The sequence below is a fragment of the Macaca mulatta genome, chromosome 11 (assembly GCF_049350105.2).
Source record: "Macaca mulatta isolate MMU2019108-1 chromosome 11, T2T-MMU8v2.0, whole genome shotgun sequence".
NCBI lineage: Eukaryota > Metazoa > Chordata > Mammalia > Primates > Cercopithecidae > Macaca > Macaca mulatta.
In genome coordinates this window covers 100,179,228-100,204,464 of record NC_133416.1, presented here as the reverse complement: position 1 = coordinate 100,204,464, position 25,237 = coordinate 100,179,228, and the positions used below count along the sequence as shown (strand labels likewise).

At 39.1% G+C, this 25,237-nt stretch overlaps 1 protein-coding gene and 1 pseudogene across 4 annotated transcripts in view; one reads left to right on the top strand and one right to left on the bottom strand.

The window, feature by feature from the left end:
• Positions 1–25,237, top strand: part of EEA1 (early endosome antigen 1) — a 163,193-nt gene that overhangs the window by 41,600 nt on the left and 96,356 nt on the right. For 2 of the 4 annotated variants that reach the window (XM_077954756.1, XM_077954755.1), the window contains exons 3-4: positions 15,409–15,534; positions 23,776–23,903. In XM_077954756.1, coding sequence (XP_077810882.1) covers positions 15,409–15,534; positions 23,776–23,903 — 254 coding nt within the window. The remainder of the gene's footprint in view (positions 1–15,408; positions 15,535–23,775; positions 23,904–25,237) is intronic. The other 2 variants (XM_077954757.1, XM_015152444.3) reach the window with 1 other exon arrangement.
• On the bottom strand, positions 1,619–13,683 carry LOC144332986 (heterogeneous nuclear ribonucleoprotein A1-like 2; annotated as a pseudogene).

Here is a 25,237-nt window from a genome sequence, read left to right as displayed (position 1 = left end):
CCCGTCTCCTCTCCTCCCCTCTCTTCTCCTCCCCTCTACTTCTCTCCCCTCTCCTCTCCTCCTTTCCCCTCCCCTCCCCTCTCCTCCCCTCCCCTCTCCTCCCCTCCTTTCCCCTCCAGTTCTCTCCCATCCCTTCCTTTCTCTTCCCTTCTCCTCTCCCCTCCCCTCGCCTCACCTCTTCTTTTTTTCACAGGATCTTGCTCTGTCACCCAGACTGGAGTGCAGTGGTGCAATCATAGCTTTCACTGCAGCCTCGAAATTCTGGGCTCAAGCAATCCTCCCACCTCAGCCTCTTGAGTAGCTGAGATTACAGGCATGTGCCACCATGTCCAGCTAATTCTGTTTTTTTTTTTTTTTTTTCAAATTTGATCTTTCTTTTTCTTAGTTCCTTGTTCTTTGCTTCAATTTTCAAGCTTCTCTTTTATTTATTAAAACATTCAAATACGATTATTCTATATTTTCTGTCTGGTAATGTTTATAGCATTATAGTATTTGAAACTTTATAGGTTTGACTCTGTTGCTAGTTCTTTCTGTTGGATGTCACTCATAATGGCTTGTGGCTTGTTCTCTTGTATATTTTGTAAACTTTTTTCGATTGTGAATTTTTGTTCCTTGGAACTTTTCTTGTGGAAACTCTTTGTGGTCTATGTTGATGTTCTTTCAGAGAGGATTTGCTTTTGCCAGTGCTCAACATTATGTATTACATATATGTTATTACAGCCGACACTTGAACAACACAGGCTTGAACTGCGCAGGTCCACTTACATGTGAATTTTCTTCCACCTCTGCCACCTCCGAGACAGCAAGACCAATTCTACTTCTTTCTCTTCCTTTTCAGCCTACTCAGAGAAAACAAGGATGAAAAACTTTATCATGATTCACTTCCACGTAATGGATGGGAACATTAGAGAGGTGCTGTTAACTGGGGACTGCCTGAAATTAAGCTCTGAGCTTGAAATTCTTCAGATTATATAACAGCATACATTCTGACTACTAATCTAATTGAGGGCTATTGGTGGTTATGGATTCTCAGGGGAAATTATTTTTTCCATATGCCACCAATACTAAGGTACAGACAAGGTCTTGGTTGGTCTCTCTCTCTGTCTCTCTGAGGTTTGTTTCCTTTTTACCTTAACATTGAGTTTGGCTTCCTACCTTGGACAAGCTCTAGATTTTAACATTGTGCCTTTAACAGCTTCTAAGCAGAATTGGAAATATCATGGTCTCCAGGACATTAAAGAAATAAACATTAAAGAAATAAACATTAAAGAAATACTTTGGTGTGATTTATATAATATTTTATATTTTATAATATGTAGTTGACCCTTGAACAATTTGGGTGCCAACCTCCTGTGCAGCTGAAATTCATGTATAACTTTTGACTCCCCAAAAACTTAACTACTAATAGCCTACTGGTGACCAGAAGCCTTACCTATAATATAAACAGTTGATTCACACATATTTTGCATGTTATATATGCTATATACTGTATTCTTTTTTTTTCTTTGCACATTATAAAAAAGACATTTATTCAGCATCATGATCAGACTATTACATTTAGCAAGCAACAGCATGGATGCAAAAAAAAAAAATCTACATTAAATCCCTTTGTTGGAATGCTTTACACTTTGCACAGAACAGAAATTAAAATGACTTGTTATACAATTAGTCACAAATACAGTCCTTGAGTTTTTTGCCCATATCCATGAGTATTTGTCTAAAACAGGTCTTTGTAGCAGCTAGGCCCTGCCACCACTGTGCTTGGCTGAGTTCACAAATCTGTTGTAACCTGTAACTTCCCTGTCACTTCTCTGGCTCTCCTCTCCTGCTAAGCTTTGTTTCCTAATTAAAATCTTCTGCCTCTGCCATAGCTACTGCTGCTACTGGAACTGCCATAGCCACCTTGGTTTCTTGGTTGGCAAAGTATTGGCCTCTACCACCATAAGGGCTAGGGCTTCTGTCTCCAAAGTTTCCTCCCTTCATGGGTCCAAAATTTGAAGACTGATTGTTGTAATTGCCAAAATCATCGTAGCTTCCACCGTCTCCAAAATTGCTTCCATCATTACCAAACCCATTATAGCCATCCCCACTGCCACCATATCGACCACTACCACTGAAGTTTCCTCCATTACCAGAGTTGTCATTCCCACCGAAACCACCTCCACGACCACCACCAAAGTTTCTAGAACCACTTCAGCCTCTTTGGCTGCATAAAGCACTAGCCATCTCTTGCTTTGAGAGGGCTTTCCTAACTTCACAGCTGTGGCCATTCACAGTATGGTATTTCTGAATGACAGTCTTATCCACGTAGTCATGGTCGTCAGAGGTTACAAAGGCAAAGCCCCTTTTCTTGCCACTGCCTCAGTCAGTCATGATTTCAGTCACTTCAATTTTTCCATACTGTTCAAAATAATCTCTTAGGTGATGTTCTTCAGTGTCTTCTTTAATGCCACCAACAAATATCTTTTTCACAGTTAAGTGGGCACCTGGTCTTTGAGAATCTTCTCTTGAGACAGCTCTCTTTGGTTCCACAACTCTTCCATCCATCTTGTGTGGCCTTGCGTTCATGGCTGCATCTACCTCCTCCACAGTGGCATATGTGATGAACCCAAAGCCCCTGGAGTGCTTGGTGTTTGGATCTCTCATTACCACATAGTCTGTGAATGTTCCCCATTGCTCAGAATGGCTCCTTAGGCTCTCATCGGTTGTTTCAAAGCTCAACCCTCCAATGAAGAGCTTCCTCAGCTGTTCGGGCTCTTTAGAAGACTCAGACTTAGACGTGATGGAAGGGAGAAGAGAGATTTTAATGATGCTTCTTCGGCAGCGTCCGTGGGCAGAAAGGAGCAAGCTGATGAACGTGTCTCACTGTATTCTTACAATAAAGTAAGATAGAGAAAAGAAAATGTTATTAAGAAAATCATGTGGCTTATGTAGAAGAATGAAACTGGACTCCCTACCTTTCACCATATACAAAATGTAACTCAAAATGGATTAAAGATTTAAATGTAAGACCTTAAACTATAAGAATCTTAGAAGAAAACCTAGGAAACATCATTCTGGACATTAGTGTTGGGAAAGAATTTATAACTAAGTCCTCAAAAGCAATTGCAACAAAATCAAAAACTGACAAGCAGAACTAATTAAAGAGCCTCTGCACAGTGAAAGAAACTATCAACAGAGTAAAGAGATAGCCTGCAGAATGGGAGAAAACATTTGCAAACCGTGCAGCTAAATTTGCAGATATCAAAGGTCTAATATCCAGAATCTGTAAGAAACTTAAACGGTTGAACAAGCAAAAAAAAAAAAAAAAAGCCATTAAAAAATGGTCAAAAGACACAAACAGGCACTTCTCAGAAGAAGATATCAAGTGGCCAAGAAGCGTGACAAAATGGTCCACATCTCTAATCATCAGGGAAATGCAAGTCAAAACCACAATGAGATACCATCTCACACCAGTTAGAATGACTATTATTAAAATATCAAAAAACAAATGTTGGTGAGGCTGCAGAGAAAAAGAAAATGCTTGTACATTGTTGGTGGGAATGTAAATTAGTTCAGCCACTGTGTAAAGCAGTTTCGAGATTTAAAGAACTTAAAACAGGACTACCATGCAACCTAGTAATCCATTACTGAGTATGTATCTCAACAAATACAAACCGTTCTACCAGAAAGACATATGTATTTGGATGTTCATTGCAGCCCTATTCACAATAACAAATAAATGGAATCAACCTATGTGCCCATCAGTGGTGGACTGGAAAAAAAAATATGGTACATATACACCACAAAATACCATGCAGGCATAAAAATAACAAAATCATGTTCTTTGTAGCAATATTGATGCAGCTAGAGGCTATTATCCCAAGTAAATTAACACAGGAACAGAAAACCAAATACGGCTTGTTCTCACTTATAAATGGGAGCTAAACATTGGGTACTCATGGACATAAAGGTGGCAACAATAGAAACTGGAGACTACTAGAATGAGAAGGGAAGGAGGCAGGCAGTGGTTGAAAATCTGACTGTTGGGTACTATGCTCAGTACCTGGGTGACAGGATCATTTGTACCCCAAACCTCAGCATCATGCAATATACCCAGGTAATGAACCTGCACATATACCCTCTGAATCTAAAATAAAAATTGAAAAAAAAAATAAAAAGAGGCCAGGTGCGGTGGCTCATGCCTGTGATCCCCCACTTTGGCAGGCCAAGGTGGGCAGATCACCTGAGGTCAGGAGTTTGAGACCAGCCTGGCCAACGTGATGAAACCACGTCTCTACTAAAAATACAAAACTTAGCCGGGCATGGTGGCGTGTGACTATAATCTCAGCTACTTGGGAGGCTGAGGCAGGAGAATCACTTGAACTCAGGAGACAGAGGTTGCAGTGAGCTGAGATCGCTCCAGTGCATTCCAGCCTAGGCGACAGAGTGAGACTTTGTCTCAAAAAAAACCCAAAAAAACAAACAAAAAAAAACCATATGACCTAGAAAGATTCCATAGAGCCAAAAAAGAAAAAAGAAAAGGAAAGTCATAACAAAGAGAAAATATATTTACTGTTCTTTAAGTGGAAGGTCATAAAGGTCTTCATCCTTGTCTTTATGTTGAGGAGGAGGAAGAAGTGGAGTTGGTCTTGCTGTCTCAGAGGAGGCAGAGGTGGGAGAAAATCCATGTATAAGTGGACCCACACAGTTCAAACTTGTGGTGTTCCAGGGTCAGCTGTAATAATATATAATATATATAATACATAATGTAATAAGTGATATTTTATATCATTTCATTGTTTTCATCAGGACAGTTCAGACTGTTGAGTACACCATATTGCTAGAAGCAAATGTCTTTGTTTATTGTTTATCCCATTCCAATTTGGCTTCCATCCTCAGTTTTTCCATTGAAACTACTCACTAGTAGTTTCACTACTAATTCTCATCTTTACTTCTTTATCCTCATCTTACTTTACTTCTTAGAACCATGTAGTCCAGTCAACTCTTGCTGTCTAATAATGCAATCTTTCTTGTGCTTCTCTGATACCTCTCTTCTGGTGTTTTCCTAGCTCTCCAACTGACCTCCGTATGTGTAGTATCTCATTACTTCACCACCTTTCTTTCCCTCTTTCTTCCTTTCCCTTTCCCTTTCCTTTCCTCCGTTCCTTCTTTCCCTCCCCTCCTCCTCTCCATCTCACTCTGTTCCCCAGGCTGAGTGCAGTGGTGTGATCACTGCTCACTGCAGCCTCAATCTCCCAGGCTTAAGTGATCTTCCTACCACTGCCTCCCAAGTAGAGTAGGTAGCTGGGACCATAGGCACACATCCCCGTGGCCCTGCTAATTTTTGTTTTTTTTTTCTATAGAGATGTGGTCTTGCCATGTTGCCCAGGCTAGTCTTGAATTCCTGAGCTCAAACAATCCACCTGCCTCGGCTTCCCAAAGTGCTGGGATTACAGGCATGATCTACTACACCGAGCCCCTTTTCTAAAAAGCCAGTTAGATTTAGCAGTGGGAGGACTAACTCTTCCCTGATCTTGTGCCTGGAGAGAGCAGGCTTTTCTTGTTAGCATGGTCTGGTGTTTCCAGATTGTTGGCTTCTCCAGTATTCATTTCAGAATATATGAGGCAAAGAACTCATCAGTCTGTCATTCCTTGGCTGAGATCACTAACTGGTCTGCCTTCCTCTCTGTATCTTTCAGCATCTTCTTACATTTGTTTTATATATAATCCATGAATTTTAGCTGTACTTGGCAGAAGGAATAAGGAAAAGTGCATCTATGCCATTTTTTCTGGAACTGGAAATGTACCTATTTTAAAAATTAAGCCAGGTGTGGTAGCTCATGCCTGTAATCCCAGCACTTGGGGAGGCCGAGGTGGGCTGATCAGGAGGTCAGGAGATCGAGACCATCCGGGCTAACATGGTGAAACCCCGTCTCTACTAAAGATACAAAACAATTAGCTGGGCGTGGTGGTGGGTGCCTGTAGTCCCAGCTACTCAGGAGGCTGAGGCACGAGAATGGTGAGAACTCGGAGGCGGAGCTTACAGTGAAACGAGATTGCACCACTGTACTCCAGCCTGGGCGACAGAGTGAGACTCCATCTCAAAAAAAAAAAAAAAAAAAATTAGCCAGGCATTGTGGCACGTGCCTGTAATCCCAGCCACTTGAAAGGTTGAGTCAGGAGAATCGCTTGATCCTGCAAGGTGGAGGTTGCGGTGAGCTGAGATTGCGCCGCTGCGCTCCTGTTAGGGTGACAGAGTGAGACCACAACTCAAAAAAAAAAAAAAATTGGATTATCTTATTGAATTGTAAGACTCCTTTATACTGGGTGCAAGTCATTTGCATTTGCCAGTGTTTTCATTGCCTCCTGTTTACCGTGTGGTGAAGGAGGGATTTTGCCCTAGGGTTATGGGAATGGCTGAACACATGACACAGGACGGTTGAGATCAATAGCAGTGTGTTAGTTACATATGTTTACAGCCTAGGGGAGAAGGACACTACATGCCATGCATGGCTACATGAAGATTACATTTGGGAACAAAATGAACAACCAGGGGCTGTGGGAGGCAGGCTTGGTAGTATCAAGAGGCTGGCATACCTTCTGATTCCTAAAGAAGGATATGATTGGATTGTTTGGATAAGTGTGTGGGCTGTTGGGGGACCAGGACATGGAAACCCACTACGTAGGGATAAGCAGGCACTGTGCCTGGTCCCTGTGATCAGAAGGGCTGTTTGAGTAGGCAGCTTTATCTGTGGGAGCAGAATGGGGAGGCAAACTTGTGGTTAGGCCATTTGAGGCCCTCCCAGTTTCACCAGATGTCAAGGCAGGACACAGTATCGGGCCTTAATTTGGGTCAAATATTAAATAGAATTGGGGAGAGTAATTATTTTACTTTGTGAACTTAGGGGAATAGCATTTAAGGTTTTTACCACTAAGAATGATGGTAGCCATGAGTTTTTTTCTGATCAGCTTAAGGATGCTTTCTAGTTTTCTGAGAGCTTTTCCCCTTCCCTCCCTCCCTCTCTCCCTTCTTTTCCCCTCCCCTTTCCATTTGAATGAATTTTGAATATTGCGAAATGCTTTTCCCACATCTATTGAGATGATAATATGATTTTCCCCTTCCGTTGTTTTGATGATTTACATTGATTTTTGAATGTTGATCTACTCTTGTTTCTAGGATAAGCTCCACTTGGTCTTGCTGTGTTTTTATTACTATTTTAATACAGGTGGAGCATCCCTAATATGAAAATTCAAAATCTGAAATGCTCCACAACTCCAAACTTGAGTGCCGAAATGGTGTTCATTTCAGATTTTGGATTTTTTGCCTTAGGATGTCCAACTGGTAAGTATCATGTAAATATTCCAAAAAAAAAAAAAAAATTCCAGAATCCAAAAGTGTCTCAAGCATTTCAGATAATGGATGCTCAGCCTGTATACTGCTAGATTTCATTTGTTTATATATTTCTGGGGGACCTTTTCATTTGGTCATGAGGGATATCAGTCTCTAATTTTCTTTTTTGAAATGTTTTTGTCAGGTTTTGGAATCTGGATTTTCCTGGCCTCGTAAATTAGGAAACACTCCTTCCTATATTTTCTGAAAGAAATAGGCACTAATTATACCTTGAATGTTTGCTAGAATTCACTAATAAAACCATCTGGGCTTGGAGCTTTCTTTTTGGGAGGTGTATTGATTATTACTCAGATTCTCTGTTTCTTTTTCAGTTAGTTTTGGTGAATTGTGTTTTTAAGGAATCTGTTATTTCATCTAATGTATTGAATTTATTGGCATAAATGTCTATAGCATCTGTAGTAATAGCCCATGATTTTGGTAAGAGAGAAAATATTTTATCTTTTTCTTTCTTTCCTGATTATTCCTATTAGTTTATCCATTTATTAATTTTTAAGAAAGCCAACTTTTGACTTTGTTAATTTTTCTATCTTTTGCTTTTCTCTTTTATTGGTTTCTGCTTTTATATTTAATTTCCTCCATCTACTTACTTTGGATTTAGTTTGCTTATCTTTTTTCTAGATTCTTATGGTGGAAGGTTAGGTCTTTCATATGCATTTTAAATTTAATATGTGTCCTAAATTTAATGTGTAAGTTAAATTCTTGCCCTCCACCTTTTCCTGCCCCAACATTCAACTTGCTATTCTTTTAGCCATCTTAGAAAGCTGAAAATTGTAGAAAATCTCAGATACTGAAGCTAAGGATTTCAGAGCAAACTTGATTCTTCCTTTTCCTCAGTCATATTCAGTACATGATAAATCCTATTCATTTTAGCCCCCAGATATATCTTCAGTCCTTTCCCCCACCTTTTTTTTTTTTTTTCCCCAAAGGAAGCTGTGTAGAAATTTAATTTTTAATTTTCTTGTAGCAAGGGGTCTTGCTATGTTGCCCAAGCTGGTCTCAAGCTCTTGGCCTCAAGCAATCCTCCCACCTTGGCCTCCTGAAGTGTTAGGATTACAAGTGTGAGCCACCATGCCTGGTCTTATCCTCTTCTTTCTATTTCTGCTGCCACCCTCGTCCTTCACCTAGATGATCATAAGGGTGTATTATCCTTATCATTTTAGGTCACTTCTCCAAAGAGCAACCAGAAGAACTGGAATCAGATCAGGCCATTCCCTGAATTAAAATCTTCATTGGCTTTAGGAAATGCCTGCTTCCAGCTTCTGCTGGAGGCTATGCTTCCCAGCAAGAAAAAAAAAAAATTCATTGGCTTCCTGTTATGCAAAATAAATTCCATTATATCTTATCATGGTCTGTAAGGCCCTACATATGTGGCCTCTACCTGCCTATCAAATCTCATCTCCTAGGCTGGGTGTGGTGGCTCATGCCTGTAATCCAACACTTTGGGAGGCCAAGGCAGGCAGATCACAAGGTCAGGAGTTCGAGACCAGCCTGACCAACATGGTGAAACCCCATCTCTACTAAAAATACAAAAATTAGCCGGGCGCAGTGGCTCAACCCTGTAATCCCAGCACTTTGGGAGGCCGAGACGGGCAGATGACGAGGTCAGGAGATTGAGACCATCCTGGCTAACACGGTGAAACCCCGTCTCTACTAAAAAATACAAAAAACTAGCTGGGCGAGGTGGCGGGCGCCTGTAGTCTCAGCTACACGGGAGGCTGAGGCAGGAGAATGGCGTAAACCTGGGAGGCAGAGCTTGCAGTGAGCTGAGATCTGGCACTCCAGCCCGGGTGACAGAGCAAGACTCCGTCTCAAAAAAAAAACAACAAAAAAATACAAAAATTAGCCGGGTGTAGTGACACGCACCTGTAGTCCCAGCTACTCAGGAGGCTGAAGCAGGAGAATCACTTGAACCCAGAAGGTGGAGGTTGCAGTGAGCCAAGATCATACCACTGCACTCCCGCCTGGGTGACAGAGCAAGACTTTGTCTCAAAAAAAAAAAAAAAAAAAATTTAAATTTTAGTTTAGTTATCACCTCTTCAGAAAACCTTTTCTATTGAAATTGCTTAAGCAATAATTTTAATCCATTCTGTTACTGCCTTAACATAGACTACCATCAATCTTTAACTGTCACATATTATTGTAACTGTCCTCCTTTTTTTTTTTGTCTTTTTTTTTTTCTTCCTTTTTGTGGAACACGGGGTCTCGCTATATTGCCCAGGCAGGTCTCGAACTCCTGGGCCCTGGGCTCAAGCTATCCTCCCGCCTCTGCCTCCCTGAGAGCTGGGATTACAGGTGTGAGCCACGGTGCCTGGCCTATGCTTATTATTATTATTTTTTTGTCTTTTTTTTTTTTTTCCCTGTCCTCCTTTTATCTGATGTTACCCACCTCCTATCTCCTTTCTCTTCCAACTGAATCTATTCTTTTAAAATATCGCTAGGATTTTATGATGCCATTTTCCTGGTTAAAACCCAGGTTAGGCCAGGAATGGTGGCTCATGCCTGTAATCCCAGCACTTGGATGCCCAGGCTCGCGGATCAGTTGAGGCCAGGAGTTTGAGACCAGCGTGGCCAACATGGAGAAACCCTGTCTCTGCTAAAAATACAAAAAAAAAAAAAAATTTAGCTGGACATGACGCTGCATGCCTGTAATCCCAGCTACTCGGAAGGCTGAGGCATGAGAATTTCTTGTGCTTGGGAGGCAGAGGTTGCAGTGAGCTGAGTTCGTGCCGCTGCACTCCAGTCTAGGTGATAAAGCAAGACTGTCTCAAAAACAAAACAAAAAACAAACACACACCCAGGTTAATGGTTTTCAATCAATTGTCCTTAGAATAAAGTCTAAATTCTTTAGCATGTTCTAGAAGTTTTTTTGTTGTTGTTTATCTTTTTTTTTTTGGTGATCTGCTTTCTTTTTACCTCTATAACTTCATTTCTTCTCGTAGTCTTCTTGATATTTTTTGATCCAGGCATACTGAATTCTCTCTCTGTTTTTACAGTGCGCCACGTTTTTTCTTTTCTCTGGGGCTTTTCCATAAGCTAATCTCTGTACCTCACCTGCTTATCTTAGTAAGTTCAGACTGCTAATATAAAATACCACAGACTTAGTAGCTTATAAACTGTAGAAATTTATTTCTCATAGTTCTAGAGGATGAGAAGTCCAAGATCAAGGTGCTGGCAGTTTTGATGTCTAATGAGGGCCCATTTCCTGGTTCATAGATGGTGTCTTATCCCTGTGTCCTCATGTGGTGGGATGGGTGAAAGAGCTTACTTTTACCCATTAGTTAGGATAAACTAAAAAATATTTATCCTGGTGGAGCTTACATTCAACCGGGTGGAAATAGGCAAAAATAAAAACATAGTAAACATACTAAACATGTATTGGCCAGGCATGGTGGCTCATGCCTATAATCTCAGCACTTTGGGAGTCTGAGGTGGGAGGATTGCCTAAGACCAGCCTGGACAACATAGGGAGATGCCGTCTCTACAAAAAATAAAAAAGAAAATTAGCCAGGAGTGGTGGCATGCACCTGTATTCTCAGCTACTCTGGAGGCTAAGGTGGGAGGATCACTTCAGCCCAGGAGTTCAAGGCTGCAAGTTGACCGTGATTGTGCCACTGCACTCTAGCTGGGATGATAGAGTGAGACCCTGTCTCAAAAATAAATAAATAAAAAATATATCAAGTTAGACAGTTGGCGTTATTGAAAAAAATAAAGCAGGAAAGGGGGCATATAAAGTGTTCTTGGTGGCTGCAATTTTAATTAGTTATCAGGGAAGACTTCTCTGAGGAGGGGATAACACAAAAAGAACTGAAGGAGGTGAGGAAATGAGTCATGTGGATTTCTGGGGCAAGTATTTTTCCAGGTGTGTGGAACAGCAGGTCTCTAAGGTGGGAATATGCCTGTCATATTGAAAAAGCAACCAGGAGGCTAGTGTAGCTCTAGCATAGTGAGCAAGGGGGAGAATGGGTCAGCGATCAGTCCCGCCTCTTGTAGGGCCTTATAGACTATTATACAGACTTTAGTTTTTAACTGTTACCGTGGTAGAAAGCTATCGGATAATTTTAAGCAAGGAAACGACAAGATTTGATTTGCATTTTTATGGGATACACTCTAGTTGCTGTGTGTTAGTGGGGTAAGGGTGGGAGCAAAGAGAGTGTTAGGAGGCTATTGTAATGATCTATGTACAGTGTGATGGTGACTTGGAGCAGAGTGGTAACAGCAGAGGTGCTGAGGTTCTGGATGCATTTTCAATATGGATCTAATAGGATTTTCTGATTAGTGGGGCATAAATGTAATTTTTTCTTTTTTGAGGCAGAGTATCACTCTGTCGCCCAGTCTGGAGTGCAGTGACGCGATCTCCGCTCACTGCAATCTCTGCCTCCTGGGTTCAAGCGATTCTCCTGCCTCAGCCTCCTGCCACCACGCCCAGCTAATTTTTGTTTTTTTATTAGCTTATTGGCCAGGATGGTCTTGATCTCTTGACTTCGTGATCCGCCTGCCTTGGCCTCCCAAAGTGCTGAGATTATAGGCATGAGCCACTGTACCCTGCCTAAAATGTCATTTTTTTGGGTAACTTTTTCAGAGAGTCTGTAAGCTTCTTGAGGGTGAAGACCTTGTCTTATTTATCATTGTATTCTTAGCACCATACCACAACAGCTAGAACATAGTAATCACATGTCCATGTGATTTATAAAAACTCATATAGTACTTAAAAATTTATTTACTTTTTAAATTGACACATTTTAATTACACCTAGTTGTGGGTTACATTTTAATGTTCAATGCGTATCTATGTTGTATAATAATCCAATCAGTGTAGTGTATCCATCACCTCATTCATGTGTCATTTCTTTGTGGTGAAAGCATTGGAAAGACTCTCTTTTAGCTATTTTGTGATATATAATATTTCACTGTCAACCACAGTTATCCTACTGCGAGGTAGAATACCAGCAAGTAAATACTTTTTTGAATGAATGACTGTATATGGAAACTTAACAGTGAACAAACAAGAGTAAAGTGAAAGTCAACCTAAAGCTATGGTGGCAGTAACAAAACAGCCAGGCATTGTGGCTCACGCCTGTGATCCCAGCACTTTGGGAGACTGAGGCAGGTGGATCACCTGATGTCAGGAGTTCGAGACCAGCTTGGCCAACATGGTGAAACCCCGTCTCTACTAAAAATACAGAAATTAGCTGGGCGTGGTAGCAAGCGCCTGTAATCTCAGCTACTCCGGAGGCTGAGGCAGGAGAATCCCTTGAATCTGGGAGGCAGTGGTTGCAGTAAGCCGAGATCCTGCCACTGTACTCCAGCCTGGGTGACAGAGGGAGACTCTGTCTCAAACAAAACAAAACAAATGAAGCATATTTTTCTTTTTCTTTTTTCTCTTTCTTTTTTGAGACAGGGTCTCACTCTATTGCCTGGGCTGGAGTGCAGTGGTGTGAACATGGCTCACCACAGCCTGGACCTCCTGGACTCAAGTGATCCTCCCGCCTCAACCTCCCAAGTACCTGGGACTATAGTTGCACACCACCATGCCTGGCTAATTTTTTTTTTTTTTTTTTTTGTATTTTTTTGTAGAGATGGGGATTTGCCATGTTGCCAAGGCAGGTCTCAAATTCCTAGGCTCAAGCGATCTGCCTGCTTTAGCCTCCCAAAGTGCTGGCATTACAGGCATGAGCCACTGCACCCGGCTGAAGCATCTTTTAAAAAAGAATTGTTTTGTAGTTCTAGCACTTGAGACTGTGGTCATCTGGAAGACAACCCTTTCATCAGTTAAAAAAAATGAACTCATGTTCCTTACTTTCATCCCCGGATAATCTCCTTTAAGGGCTATTAACAAAAGGAATAATTAAAGTAATGATAGCTAACATTTACTGAATGTTTTCTTTGTACCAGGTACAATGATAAGTGCATTGCATGTATTATCTTACTTAATTGTCATGATATTCATATGAAGTAGGTGTTATTGTTATTCCACTTAACAGATGAGGAAATTGAAGGTCACATAGCTACTAAGAGTGTTATGAATCCAGGATTCAAGCCCAAGTCTAGCTCTTAATTGCTACCCTGTCTTGCTTCCCATCTGGCATCTGTTTTCAGTCTTCCTCTCTTTCTTTGCTATTCTAAGTGACTTTGATAACTCAAGGAACATTTTAACCTCCCAGTTCCTTAATGTTGTCAATGTCAATGATCTTTATTATCTCTTTTCTAGCTACTCAATTCCATGGCAGTACCTTCTACTGTATCATCAGGCACAATAGTTTCACCTGAAATATTAAAGTCATATCTCCCCATTCTTTACCATAATTATCCTCTCACAAACTTTCTTCTTCATATTCTCGCTACTTCATTTCCTTGGCCTTGCTGAGTAATCTAGGTTTTTAATTGCTATCTTGTCATCTAGTCTCTCAGTCCTTCCCTTTCATCTTTAAGCGTACATCTAATGACAGGTCATATTTATTGAGTACTTATAATATCTCAAGCACTGTATTTAGTATTTTATATACACAATAACTCTAGAAGAATATGTGCTAATATTAGTCCCATTTTATAGATAAGGACACTTAAGCAAAGCAAAGTGATTTCCTTAAGGTCATATAATGAGGCATTGGTTGAGCCCCAAGTCCACATCTGTTTTTGACACTGACACTCATGATGTTATAACATTTCATCCTCATTGCTGTCTTTATTTTATTTCCTTTCTCCCTGATGCTTTCAATTCTAGTCTCTCATCCTATTATTCTTTTTTTTTGTTTGAGATGGAGTCTCACTCTATTGCCCAGGCTGGAGTGCAGTGGTGCAATCTTGGCTCACTGCAGCCTCCGCCTCACGGGTTCAAGCGATTCTCCGGCCTGAGCCTCCCTAGTAGCTGGGATTACAGGCGCATGCCACCAGGCCTGGCTAATTTTTGTGTTTTTAGGAGAAATGGGGTTTCACCATGTTGGCCAGACAGGTCTCGAACTCCTGACCTCAAGTGATCTGCCTGCCTCGGCCTCCCAAAGTGCTGGGGATGCAGGCATAAGCCACCATGCCCAGCCCCGCATCCTATTATTCTTATTTGACAAAACCTTAGGCCATACATAGATCAGTATAACAGCGCATATTTTAAAATATTGGTATTGTTAGGTATAGGGAATTTAAAATATTGTTTGAAGATGGTTTTATTTGCCTCAGAAAATTATAAGGAAGAATCATCTGGGAATTATGGGTGTGGGAAAGAATGGGATCTCAAACTAGTGGAATATAGTAAACACTAAAAATTACTTTCATTAAATTACTTTCAAGGAGAACTTCTTTGTCGAGCACATTATATGACAGAAAAGTATTTGTTATTCTTGCCAGTAATTTCTTAATCTCGGCTGGGCACGGTGACTCACGCCTGTAATCCCAGCACCTTGGGAGGCCAAGGCAGACAGTTCTTGTCAGGGGAGGGGTTGGAGACCAGCCTGGCCAACATGGTGAAACCCCATTTCTACTAAAAATACAAAAATTGGCCAGGTATGGTGGCACGTGCCTGTAATCCCAGCTACTCGGGAGGCTGAGGCATGAGAATCCCTTGAACCCAGGAGGTTGAGATGGCAGTGATCTGAGATTGTACCACTGCACTCCAGCCTGGGCAACAGAGTGAAACTGTCTCATAAATAAATAAATAAATAAATAAATAAATAAAATAAAACAAAAGCTAACTTGCCAATAATAGGTCTTACATAAGTAAGGACAAAGTATCATAAAACAGAAATAATTTTTAAAAGTGTCATAAGCAAAATAATATTCTAACTGAAGCAACTGGATACCATAATGAAAAGAAATTGAACCAATGCAAATTTATAGCATAAGGATGGGAACTAATTTTAGAAGTCTGACTTTGGATAAATTTTCACCTTTTGTACAGTTACCACTCGAAAATTTTCCTTATGTGTACTAAAAGAGATACACTAATTATTTTCTTATTTCTCTTTGCATTGTCTTGTTTTATACAAATTTTTTTTGTATATTTTTCTAAAAGTTGTTATTTCACAGGGTTTCATCTGCCCCTTATGTATGAAAAGATGTATAACTGCTATTGATTTATCGGAGCATTACCAGAAAGTGCACGATGAAAATGAAACAAGAGGACAGGAACTTCTTAATGACTCAAGTGTTACTGTGGGTCCTGTATATTTTGTTTTAGCAGCTTGGTTTTGGGTTGCTCAAAATAGCTCATTTTTCCTTGCCTCGGTGTTGCTTAACTTTTTATGCTATAAGGGAATATGGATTGCTTTAATTATGCATGCTTAAAGGAAGTTTCAATAAGGAAAAGAGGCTCTTGGGAAGTCTGCGTGGTTTCTCTTACTGTTTGCAGCTGTCTTTCTGTGAATTTGTAAATAAATATAGAAATTTAAGTTAATATTTTGTATCAATTTTGCCCTGAAATCAAAATATTAAGTGAATATTATTCCAACATTGGTAAGTTGTATTTTTATTATTTTGTTAATGTTTCATTAATGGATGTACTAAAATGCTTTAGTATAAAATACTTTGCTCTTACATAGAAAGAGGACTTTGAGGCTGGGTGCTGTGGCTCATGCCTGTAATTCCAGCACTTTGGGAGGCTGAGGTGGGCAGATCACTTGAGGTCAGGAGTTCGAGACCAACCTGACCATTGAGGTCAGGAGTTTGAGACCAGCCTGGCCAACATGGTGAAACCCTGTCTCTACTAAAAATACAAAAACTAACTGGGGTGGTGGCACGTGCCTGCAAGTCTAGCTACAGGGAAGGCTGAGGCACAAGAATCGCTTGAACCTGGGAGGCAGGGGTTGTAATGAGCCGAGATCATGCCAGTGCACTCCAGCCTGGGCAACAGAGTGAGACTCTGTCCCATCCCCACCCCCTGCCTCCCCACCCCCCGCCAAAAAAAAGGAAAGAAGACTTTGCATATGAACAGTTATTGTCCCTACTGGGGAAAATATACAGCATTAGAACTTGAATCTCAGACTGTCTCAATTTTCGTTTTAATTCCCCCAGACTTGAGGATGGTGACAGAATGACATACTCTCATAAGTAACAGTGGATCACTCCAAAAATATTTCTCGGTATTTCTCAGTATGTGAGGCTGCACATAACAAAGGCTGAGGAGGGGAGCAAGTTAGGGGAAGCACTGCCCATTTTCAGGCTGAAAAGAATTTCTCAGATGATCCTGATAATATGTTTTCTTTGAAAATCACTATGGTATTCCAAAAACAAAGGAAACATAGCTTTTAAAAAGTATTTTATAAATCTTATAAAATAATGCAAACTTTTGCACCAGAAAGACCAAAAATTACTTTTTTTCTATGAGGTAATTATGTATATAAGAAAGCACTCTCACCAACATTTAGTTATTTGACACATTAATGGAGTACCTTTTATGTGGCAGATATTTTGGCAGGTGAGGGAGATAATAGATGAATAAGGTACAATCTCTACCCCAGGGAGTTTCTATGATAGATATTATTTGCAAAAAGTGCAGTGGCTAATTCAGCATGAGAGGAACTCAGGAAAAACTTTGTAGGAGGACAGTTAAATGAGAGATTTTAACAGTGGTGGAGAAATGGGTGCATGTAGGATAATACTAATTAAACTAGCCGAAGCAGTGCAAGCAAAGATGGAGGCATAAAAGATTCTTGAAAGTCTGCTTAGCGTTTTATCACATGTTATCCTTCTGGACCTTGTGGGTCAACGTTTCTTCTTGATGGGCTAGCCAAAATCAAAATTAATAATCTCACCTACTCTGCACTTAAGGTAAGGGCTTTCCTTTTTTTTTTTTTTTGAGGCAGAGTCTCACTTTGTCACCCAGGCTGGAGTGCAGTGGTACAATTTTGGCTCACTGCAGCCTCCTCCCGGGTTCAAGAAATTCTCCTGCTTCAGCCTCCCAAGTAGCTGGGACTACAAACGTGCACCACCACGCCGGGCTAATTTTTTGTATTTTTTTTTTTTTCCAGTAGAGATGGGGTTTCACCATGTTGGCCGGGGTAGTCTAGAACTCCTGGCCTCAAGTGATCTGCCTGCCTTGGCCTCCCAAAGTACTGGGTTTATGGGCTTGAACAACTGCTAGCCAGGGCTTTTCTTTTAACTAAAAGGATACTTGGTGCAACAGGAGTACCTTAAGTATCTAGTTAAGGTAAGTTCTTAGCTGCAGTGGATATGAGAAAGGATTACAGATAACCAGACTCTTAAGTATATTGAATATATTATTTTTAATCTTAAGTAAATTGTGTTTTTTGGAAGTTGGTGACAAATTTGAAATGACTAAGGGAAATAAATGTAGCTGGCTAGCTTTAGTGTATTATTGTTAGCTAACAGTCCTTCTCTGGAATTTATCTAGCAACCTCGATCCCCTTGGAGATTATTTAGAAAAAAATAGAGGAGTCTCATATATCAAATTGGTTTTCAAAGTCCATGAACTAAAGGTCATGCAGTCTGTTCATGGCACATCCCTGAGGCACTCATTCTAAACTCATTATACTTTTATTTTAAATGAATGATGGGTTTTAATAAACTTAAAAAAAAAAATCTACCCATCCCATTTATTGCAGGTTAGCATTCCCAGAGCTAGCATGCTAAGAATTTTTAGAAATGACTGTTGAAATGCAAAGCAGGCAAACTATAAAATGTGGGTATAAGAATTAAAGAACCTTGCCAGAATTAATAGAGTAGAAGACATCTCTTCAGTGATAAATATTTATGTCTTGGAGGCATTAGGCAAAAGTTTAATGTCATCTGTTTGAGAAGATGAGGAATTATATGTATTTTAGAAAGATTTATTTTTATTAGAAATGTCCCCAAATTTAAGTTTTATTTAAACAAGGAAATCTTAATCACATGGAAAATTCACTTATGTGGAATATTTCTATAATATAATGTATATTACTGATTTCTAAAATTTCTCATTAGGAATGAATCATTTATTTCTGGAGTATTAATCTGGTAATTTTTGGAAGTTGTAAGAAGGTGTGGCATACCTCAATGTGATCATTAGCTTTCTGGGACTCTTAGGTATCTGGAGCCCAAACCTGAAAGTGGAGACAATAGTCAAAAAGCCACAGTTGTGAAGATTAAATCATGTAATAAGGATGTAGCTTCTCCGAGGAACACTTTTCATTTGCTTTCTAGTTCTTAGCAGAAGTTGAGACACAAAAGAGAAATGACAGGCTAAACATTATACAGGTACATGTACTGTTGCACTAAAGGCATATCTACTAGTGTTGTACAACAGTGGGTAGGAGATCTAAGAATGCCAACAGATGGTTTCGAAGAAAATGAGAGTAACAGCAGCTAGACTAACATCCTGACTGGGAACATTCATTCATTCAGAAGACAATGTTGAGTACCATATCTCGGAGCCTAATGTCATCATTGTATTCTGATGTCCAGAGGCACATCCTCAATACTACTATTTGCTCATTTCAGGAGTTTCATAGGAGATTATTGCATTTATCACCTGTCGTCCCCTGCCCTTCGTTCTGGCTCTGTGATCAGAACACACCTAGAAGCCTTCTGTTTCCTAAATGTAACATGGCTATTCATAGTGTTTCCTGCACCTTTGTTTATGCTCCTCCGTTTGCTTAGAATGCTTTTTTCTCTGCCAGGTAAACTCCTATTTATTCTTTAGTACCGAATTCCAGTGACTCTCTCTCTCTCTCTCTCTCTCTCACACACACACACACACACACACACAATGCAGCTGCAATAAGGATGGAGATGAGACATATATAATGTGTATATATATTTTTGTAAAGTATTAACTGCTGCCACAGGTGGAGTTGGATACTTCTCCTGCGTTCCCATAATTCTTTATCTATAATTGTATTACATAGCATTGTATGGTAATATTTGTCTACATATCAGTATCCCCAGAAAACAGTGAGCTTTGATTCTGCCACATAATGTGCATAAATACTAAATGAGGATATACATTTTTTTTGCATCAGCACTCAAGGAACAGGTTTTTTATTTATTTATTTTTAGTTTTTACATGCTCAGAGTACTTATTGCTTAGCTCATTTTCTCCCTTGGAAGATTTTATAATCTGTAAGCTATTAAAGATCTTCTGTTTTTTGGGCCAATTTTGCACTGCCAGGTTCTTTCATATTTCAGTGAATAAATATACAATATAGAAAAATATAGTATGTTTAAAGTACCACCTGTGGCCATTATGGAAATATGGATGAAAAAAATCCAATATGCTGTGTATTATAGTGAGTAAAGGAACTTGACAAGCTAATGAGGGTGCTCCTGGAGGGAAGAAGCAGTATACGCAAAGGCACAGAAGTTTGAAGTATGATGGCATGCTCAGGGAAATGCAAGTATTTAGTATTGAAATATGGTGAGGGAGTTAGGGGAATGGTTATGCAGAACCTTGTATGCCATATTGATGATAAAGGTTGGTGAAGGATATTGAAGAATCTATTTTATAAAGATTCCTCTGGCAGCTCTGTGGAAGATTAATTAGGGAGAAGGAAGACTAGATATAGGAGCACTGTTTCTAATGTTATTGCAGTAGTCTGGACAAGAGATACTGAGTGTCTGAACATGAGTAGCTACAATGAGGATGGAGATGAGAAGATGGAAAGGAGAAATGTTTATGCTTAATGTTTTATTAGAAATGAATCAGAGGGAGAGTAGAGAGTAGTAGCCAAATTTTTAGGTTTCTAGTTCAGGTGAAAGGTGGGTGTTGGTGAGAAAGGGAGGTTTGGGAAGTGAGTCTTGCATTTGTTGTATTAGAGATGCCTGTGGGATGCAGGTAGAGATACATGTTGTTAAAGATGCATAAGAATTCTGGAGTGAGTTCTTGCCTAGATAGATGGATTTGGGAGTCATCAGCATGTCAGTGATAGCTAAAACCATTGCATTGTTATATACCTGGGAGAATGTTGAGTCAGAAGAGGAGGAGATCAATGAGAGACCTTGGGAAACAGTGATCTTTAAAAGGAATTGTATTTTGTTTTTCATAGAAGCAAGAGAAGATGACCATTCTTATATGTAAAAGCTGTACATTCTCATAAAATAAAACTTACTTTCCATAGAACCTTCAAAGTTATAATGTATTTACTTGTTTCTTACAGTGCAGGAGCACCACTGCCACACACATTCCATTTTATTTTTGTATCTGTAATGGAGGGGAATTTTAGAATTGTGGTATACTTGATGGAAGCAAAACAAGTTTATTTCTTGCTACCTTTAAGTAGCAGAATTGTATGTGTAATAATTTTATCATGTTTTTGCTAATTACTATTTTTTTTTTAATCTTTGATTTAATGAGTGACTACAAATATTCTTGTTTTTTTCTTTGAGAAAGAGTCTTGCTTTGTCACCCAGGCTGGAGTGCAGTGGCATGAACTTGGCTCACTGCAACCTCCACCTCCCAAGTTCAAGCGATTCTCCTGCCTCTGCCTCCCGAGTAACTGGGACTACAGGTGTGTGCCAGCACGCCTGGCTAATTTTTTGTATTTTTAGTAGAGACAGAGTTTCACCGTGTTAGCCAGGATGGTCTCGATCCTCTGACCTCATGATCCACCCTCCTCAGCCTCCCAAAGTGCTGCAATTACAGGCGTGAGCCACTGCACCTGGCCCACAAATATTCTTTAACATATGAAATTTTCATGCACAATAGATTGCATGAGGATATTCTTGTGTATTAGGGTGAAAAATGGGCTGATAGTGTTTTCAGAATTAATATCCAGTAATATTTTTTAAAAGTCAAGATTTTGGAGTAAGTCCTCCTCAAAACCCTTGTTTGTGTGTGCATGTGTGTGTATGTGCATGTATGTGTGTGTATGTGTGTAAAGTGTGGGAAACTATTATCTATAAAAACTTTGGAATGCAAATAATTTAAAGAGTAATTCAAAATTGAGAGTTTTCTATTTATATTGGATTGATGATGCTGAAGTATTATGTTATATATATGTGAATACACATACACACACACACATACACACACACACACACACATTTTTTGAGACAGAGTTTCACTCTTTTTGCCCAGGCTGGAGTGCAGTGGCACGATCTTGGCTCACCGCAACCTCCACCTCCCGGGTTCAAGTGATTGTAGTGCTTCAGCCTCCTGAGTAGCTGGGATTACAGGTGCTTGCCACCAAACCCGGCTAATTTTTGTATTTTTAGTAGACATGGGGTTTCGCCCTGTTGGCCAGGCTGGTCTCAAACTCCTGACCTCAAATGATCTGCCTGCCTTGGCCTCCCAAAGTGTTGGGATTGCAGGCAAGAGCCACTGCACCTGGTGGTATTATGTCATATTTTGAATATTACCAACAATTCGATGGATACAGAAGTTGAGTAAGTAATTTTTTAGAGTACCAGCACACAGTTGGAGAGAAAGCTGTGATTTGTTTGATTTGCCAGTTTACTTTGCAATCAGGTACCCCTACAATATAAACTTCAGTGCCATCTTGTTAATCGTTAATTCAGTTTCATGCATTAAGGTGTTTTTTCATATGTATATATTTTGCCTTCTCAGTTTTTTGAAGGCCAAGACTGTATTTTGCCATTTGTATCTTGTAGAGAACTTTGATAACACTTGAAATTATAGCCAATAAATATTTTTGAATAAAGTCACTAAAAAGTTAGATAAAAGGGCTTCTTTTAAGGTAGTCATTTATAAGGGTGAGTCAATGAGTTTAAGAGATAGTATAGCATATTGGAACATGGGATTTGTCTAGCAGACTTGTGCATCTTTTGGTTTAGTTAGGTTAATGATTCTAGGAAAGTAATGTAATTTTCTGAGGTTTAATTTCCTCTTCTATAAAATGGAGATAATAATACTAACAAAGTATTGAGAAATTTAAACAAAGTTGAATAGGGAAAGCACATAGTATGGAATTTAAAAATAATCATTATTGTTATACATTCCATCCTGTATCTAACAGCTATCTGTACTAGTGCTTCTCAAATATTTTTGATAGCAACCACTTAAGAAACACACTTTTCTGTCATCACTCAAAACAAAAGTTAATAAAACATTATTTATTCTTACTACATATGATGAACTCTAATATATTTTGTGTAGAGAATTATTATTTTAAAGTTGTGGCCAGGGCCGGGTGGTGGCTTACTCTTGTAATCCCAGTGCTTTGGGAGGCCGAGGCGGGAGGATCACGAGGTCAGGAGATCCAGACCATCCTGGCTAACACAGTGAAACCCTGTCACTACTAAAAATACAAAAAATTAGCCGGACGTGGTGTCATGTTCCTCTGGTCCCAGCTACTCAGGAGGCTGAGGCAAGAGAATTACTTGAACCTGGGAGGTGGAAGTTGCAGTAAACCAAGATCGTAGCATTGCATTCCAGTCTGGGTGACAGAGTGAGACTCCGTCTCCAAAAAAAAAAAAAAAAATTGTGGCTGGGCATGGTGGCTCATGCCTGTAATCCCAACACTTTGGGAGGCTGAGGCAGGTGGACCACCTGAGGTCAGGAGTTCGAGACCAGCCTGGCCAACATGGTGAAACCCCGTCTCTACTAAAAACGCACAAAAAATTAGCCAGGAGTGGTGGCAGGCGCCTGTGATCCCAGCTACTTGGGAGACTGAGACGGGGAGAATCCCTTGAACCCAGGAGGCAGAGGTTGCAGTGAGCCAAGATCCCACCATTGCACTCCAGCCTGGGCAACAGAGTGAGACTCATTCTCAAAAAAAAAAAAAAAAAAAGTTGTAACCCAGTAAGTTGATTTCGTGATTCATTAATGAATTGCAATCTAAAATTTGTAAAACATGGATCTTTATCAGCATCTTTAACATAGTACTCTAGTTGATAGTTTTAACCATATAATAATTCTGGGATTAGTTATATAGTTGTATTTGTTTTTTATATTTTATGGGGCTACACACTAATTTTAGGCCTTTACTGTGTTAGCTGTAGATTAGCAAGGAAATTTACTGACTAGAATACTGGTCTATCATTGTCGATATCTGAACTCTGTGGTGATTATGAAATACTTTTTTTCCTCTCAGTGATTCATCATCTTTTTTTTTTTTGTTAGCATTACTGTGAAGTAGATTGGAACAGATATTATTTTACTAACGAGGATATCTAGAGAATGGAAGGATATGATGACAGATCTTCTCAACTAATCTATATTAGAACTAACTTTTCAGATTAGACTTGGATACTCCAGCTATTAATTTATCTAACCTAAAAGATGGTTGCAAGGGCTTTCTTTGTATTTTGTAAACTTCAACTAGAATAGACAATGAAGTATCTTTGTATGATACTAGAATTTGGGATTGATACCATAAGATATAATTTACCTAATGGCACCATTGGTAGGATTAAGACATTTGATGATATTTAATAATATGCAAATTGTTGTTTCACAATATTAAATACTATTTTGAAACTTTTTTCTGCCCCTTTCTGTAGGGTTTCATATGTCCCCAGTGTATGAAATCTCTTGGATCTGCTGATGAACTTTTCAAACATTATGAAGCTGTTCATGATGCTGGTAATGACTCAGGTCATGGAGGAGAGTCTAATCTTGCTTTGAAGCGGTACAGTATGATAATTTTGAAGTATAATGTTATGGAATATGCATGTGATATCATTGTTTAATCATAATTAATTAGCTTATGGAAATAGTAACCTTTTTGTATTATTTAATTTAAATCTGTCGTCATTTAGCATATCCTTCCTCCATTATTGTTAAAAACTATTCAATCCTTGACCAGTAACTATCTATGCCAGCAACTACAATACGGTACATAGGTTATGTTTTTAATGAAGATTGTGAGTTAGCGAAAGAAGATTAAATTATAGTTAGCATATTGTGTGTAATATAAGATACTATTTGCTTAGATGACTTTATAGTAAGTTGTTAAAATAATGAATTTAGCTAACAATTAAAATTTAATTTTTAATTTAAAATTTAAAAAATTCCATTTATAATCACCAGTATAGCAATAAGCACACGTACACATTGTGTTTTTTGATAAGTTGTCTTCATCATTTTAAGAAGTAAAAGTAAACTAAAATATAACTACTTAGAATAGCATTCAACAATATAACTTTGCGTTTCTCCCGCTATTGGAGAGAACTCTTGTCTTTTGTCCCCACTGAGGGCATAAAAGCTTCACTTCATTGTACTTGTAAAAAATTATTTTTATGCTCTCCTAAAAAAAAAACTTACTGGTTAATTAATCTGCTGTAACACAAAGAATACTACATAAAGGAAAATATGATAACCACATGAACTTTGTGGTTGATAGATAATGTAGAACTATAAAACATGGCGATTTTACTGTATTAAAATATGTGGGAAAACCAGTGCTTTTGGGAAGAACGGATCTTCCTTTTTAATATGACTGTTAATGCTCTGGGGTATTTTTATGTGTGAATTAATAATTTCGGCCACTATTCTTTTGTCATTTGTGAGGAAATAGATTAAAAATATGTGGTTATATTAAATTATATTATAAATGTTTTTATGTTTAATATCAATTTAATAGAGTTTTGTTTCAACTATGAATTAGACCATGTCCAATATATGAACTTTTAACATAAAGGCATCCACGGTCTACCCTTGTTCTTCTTAACTTTTCATTTAGTGTTTTAGTTAATTGAAGCCTGACTTCTGCCCTACCATTCTCTGGCAGTAGCTCTGAAGGCCAGCAGTAACCTGGATTATTTTCAGTTCTTATTTTGCTTGACCTCTGTTTTGATTGTCTTTACTGTCTGACAATCTACCCAAAGAGCCTAGTGTTTAAAACTATAACAGTTTATTAATTCTCATGATTCTTTGAATTGACTGCATAGTTCTTCTGCTTTAAGTGAGGTAGACTGGGGTTATAGGAAGACCAGAAGTTTCAAAATGGCCTCACATTCATGG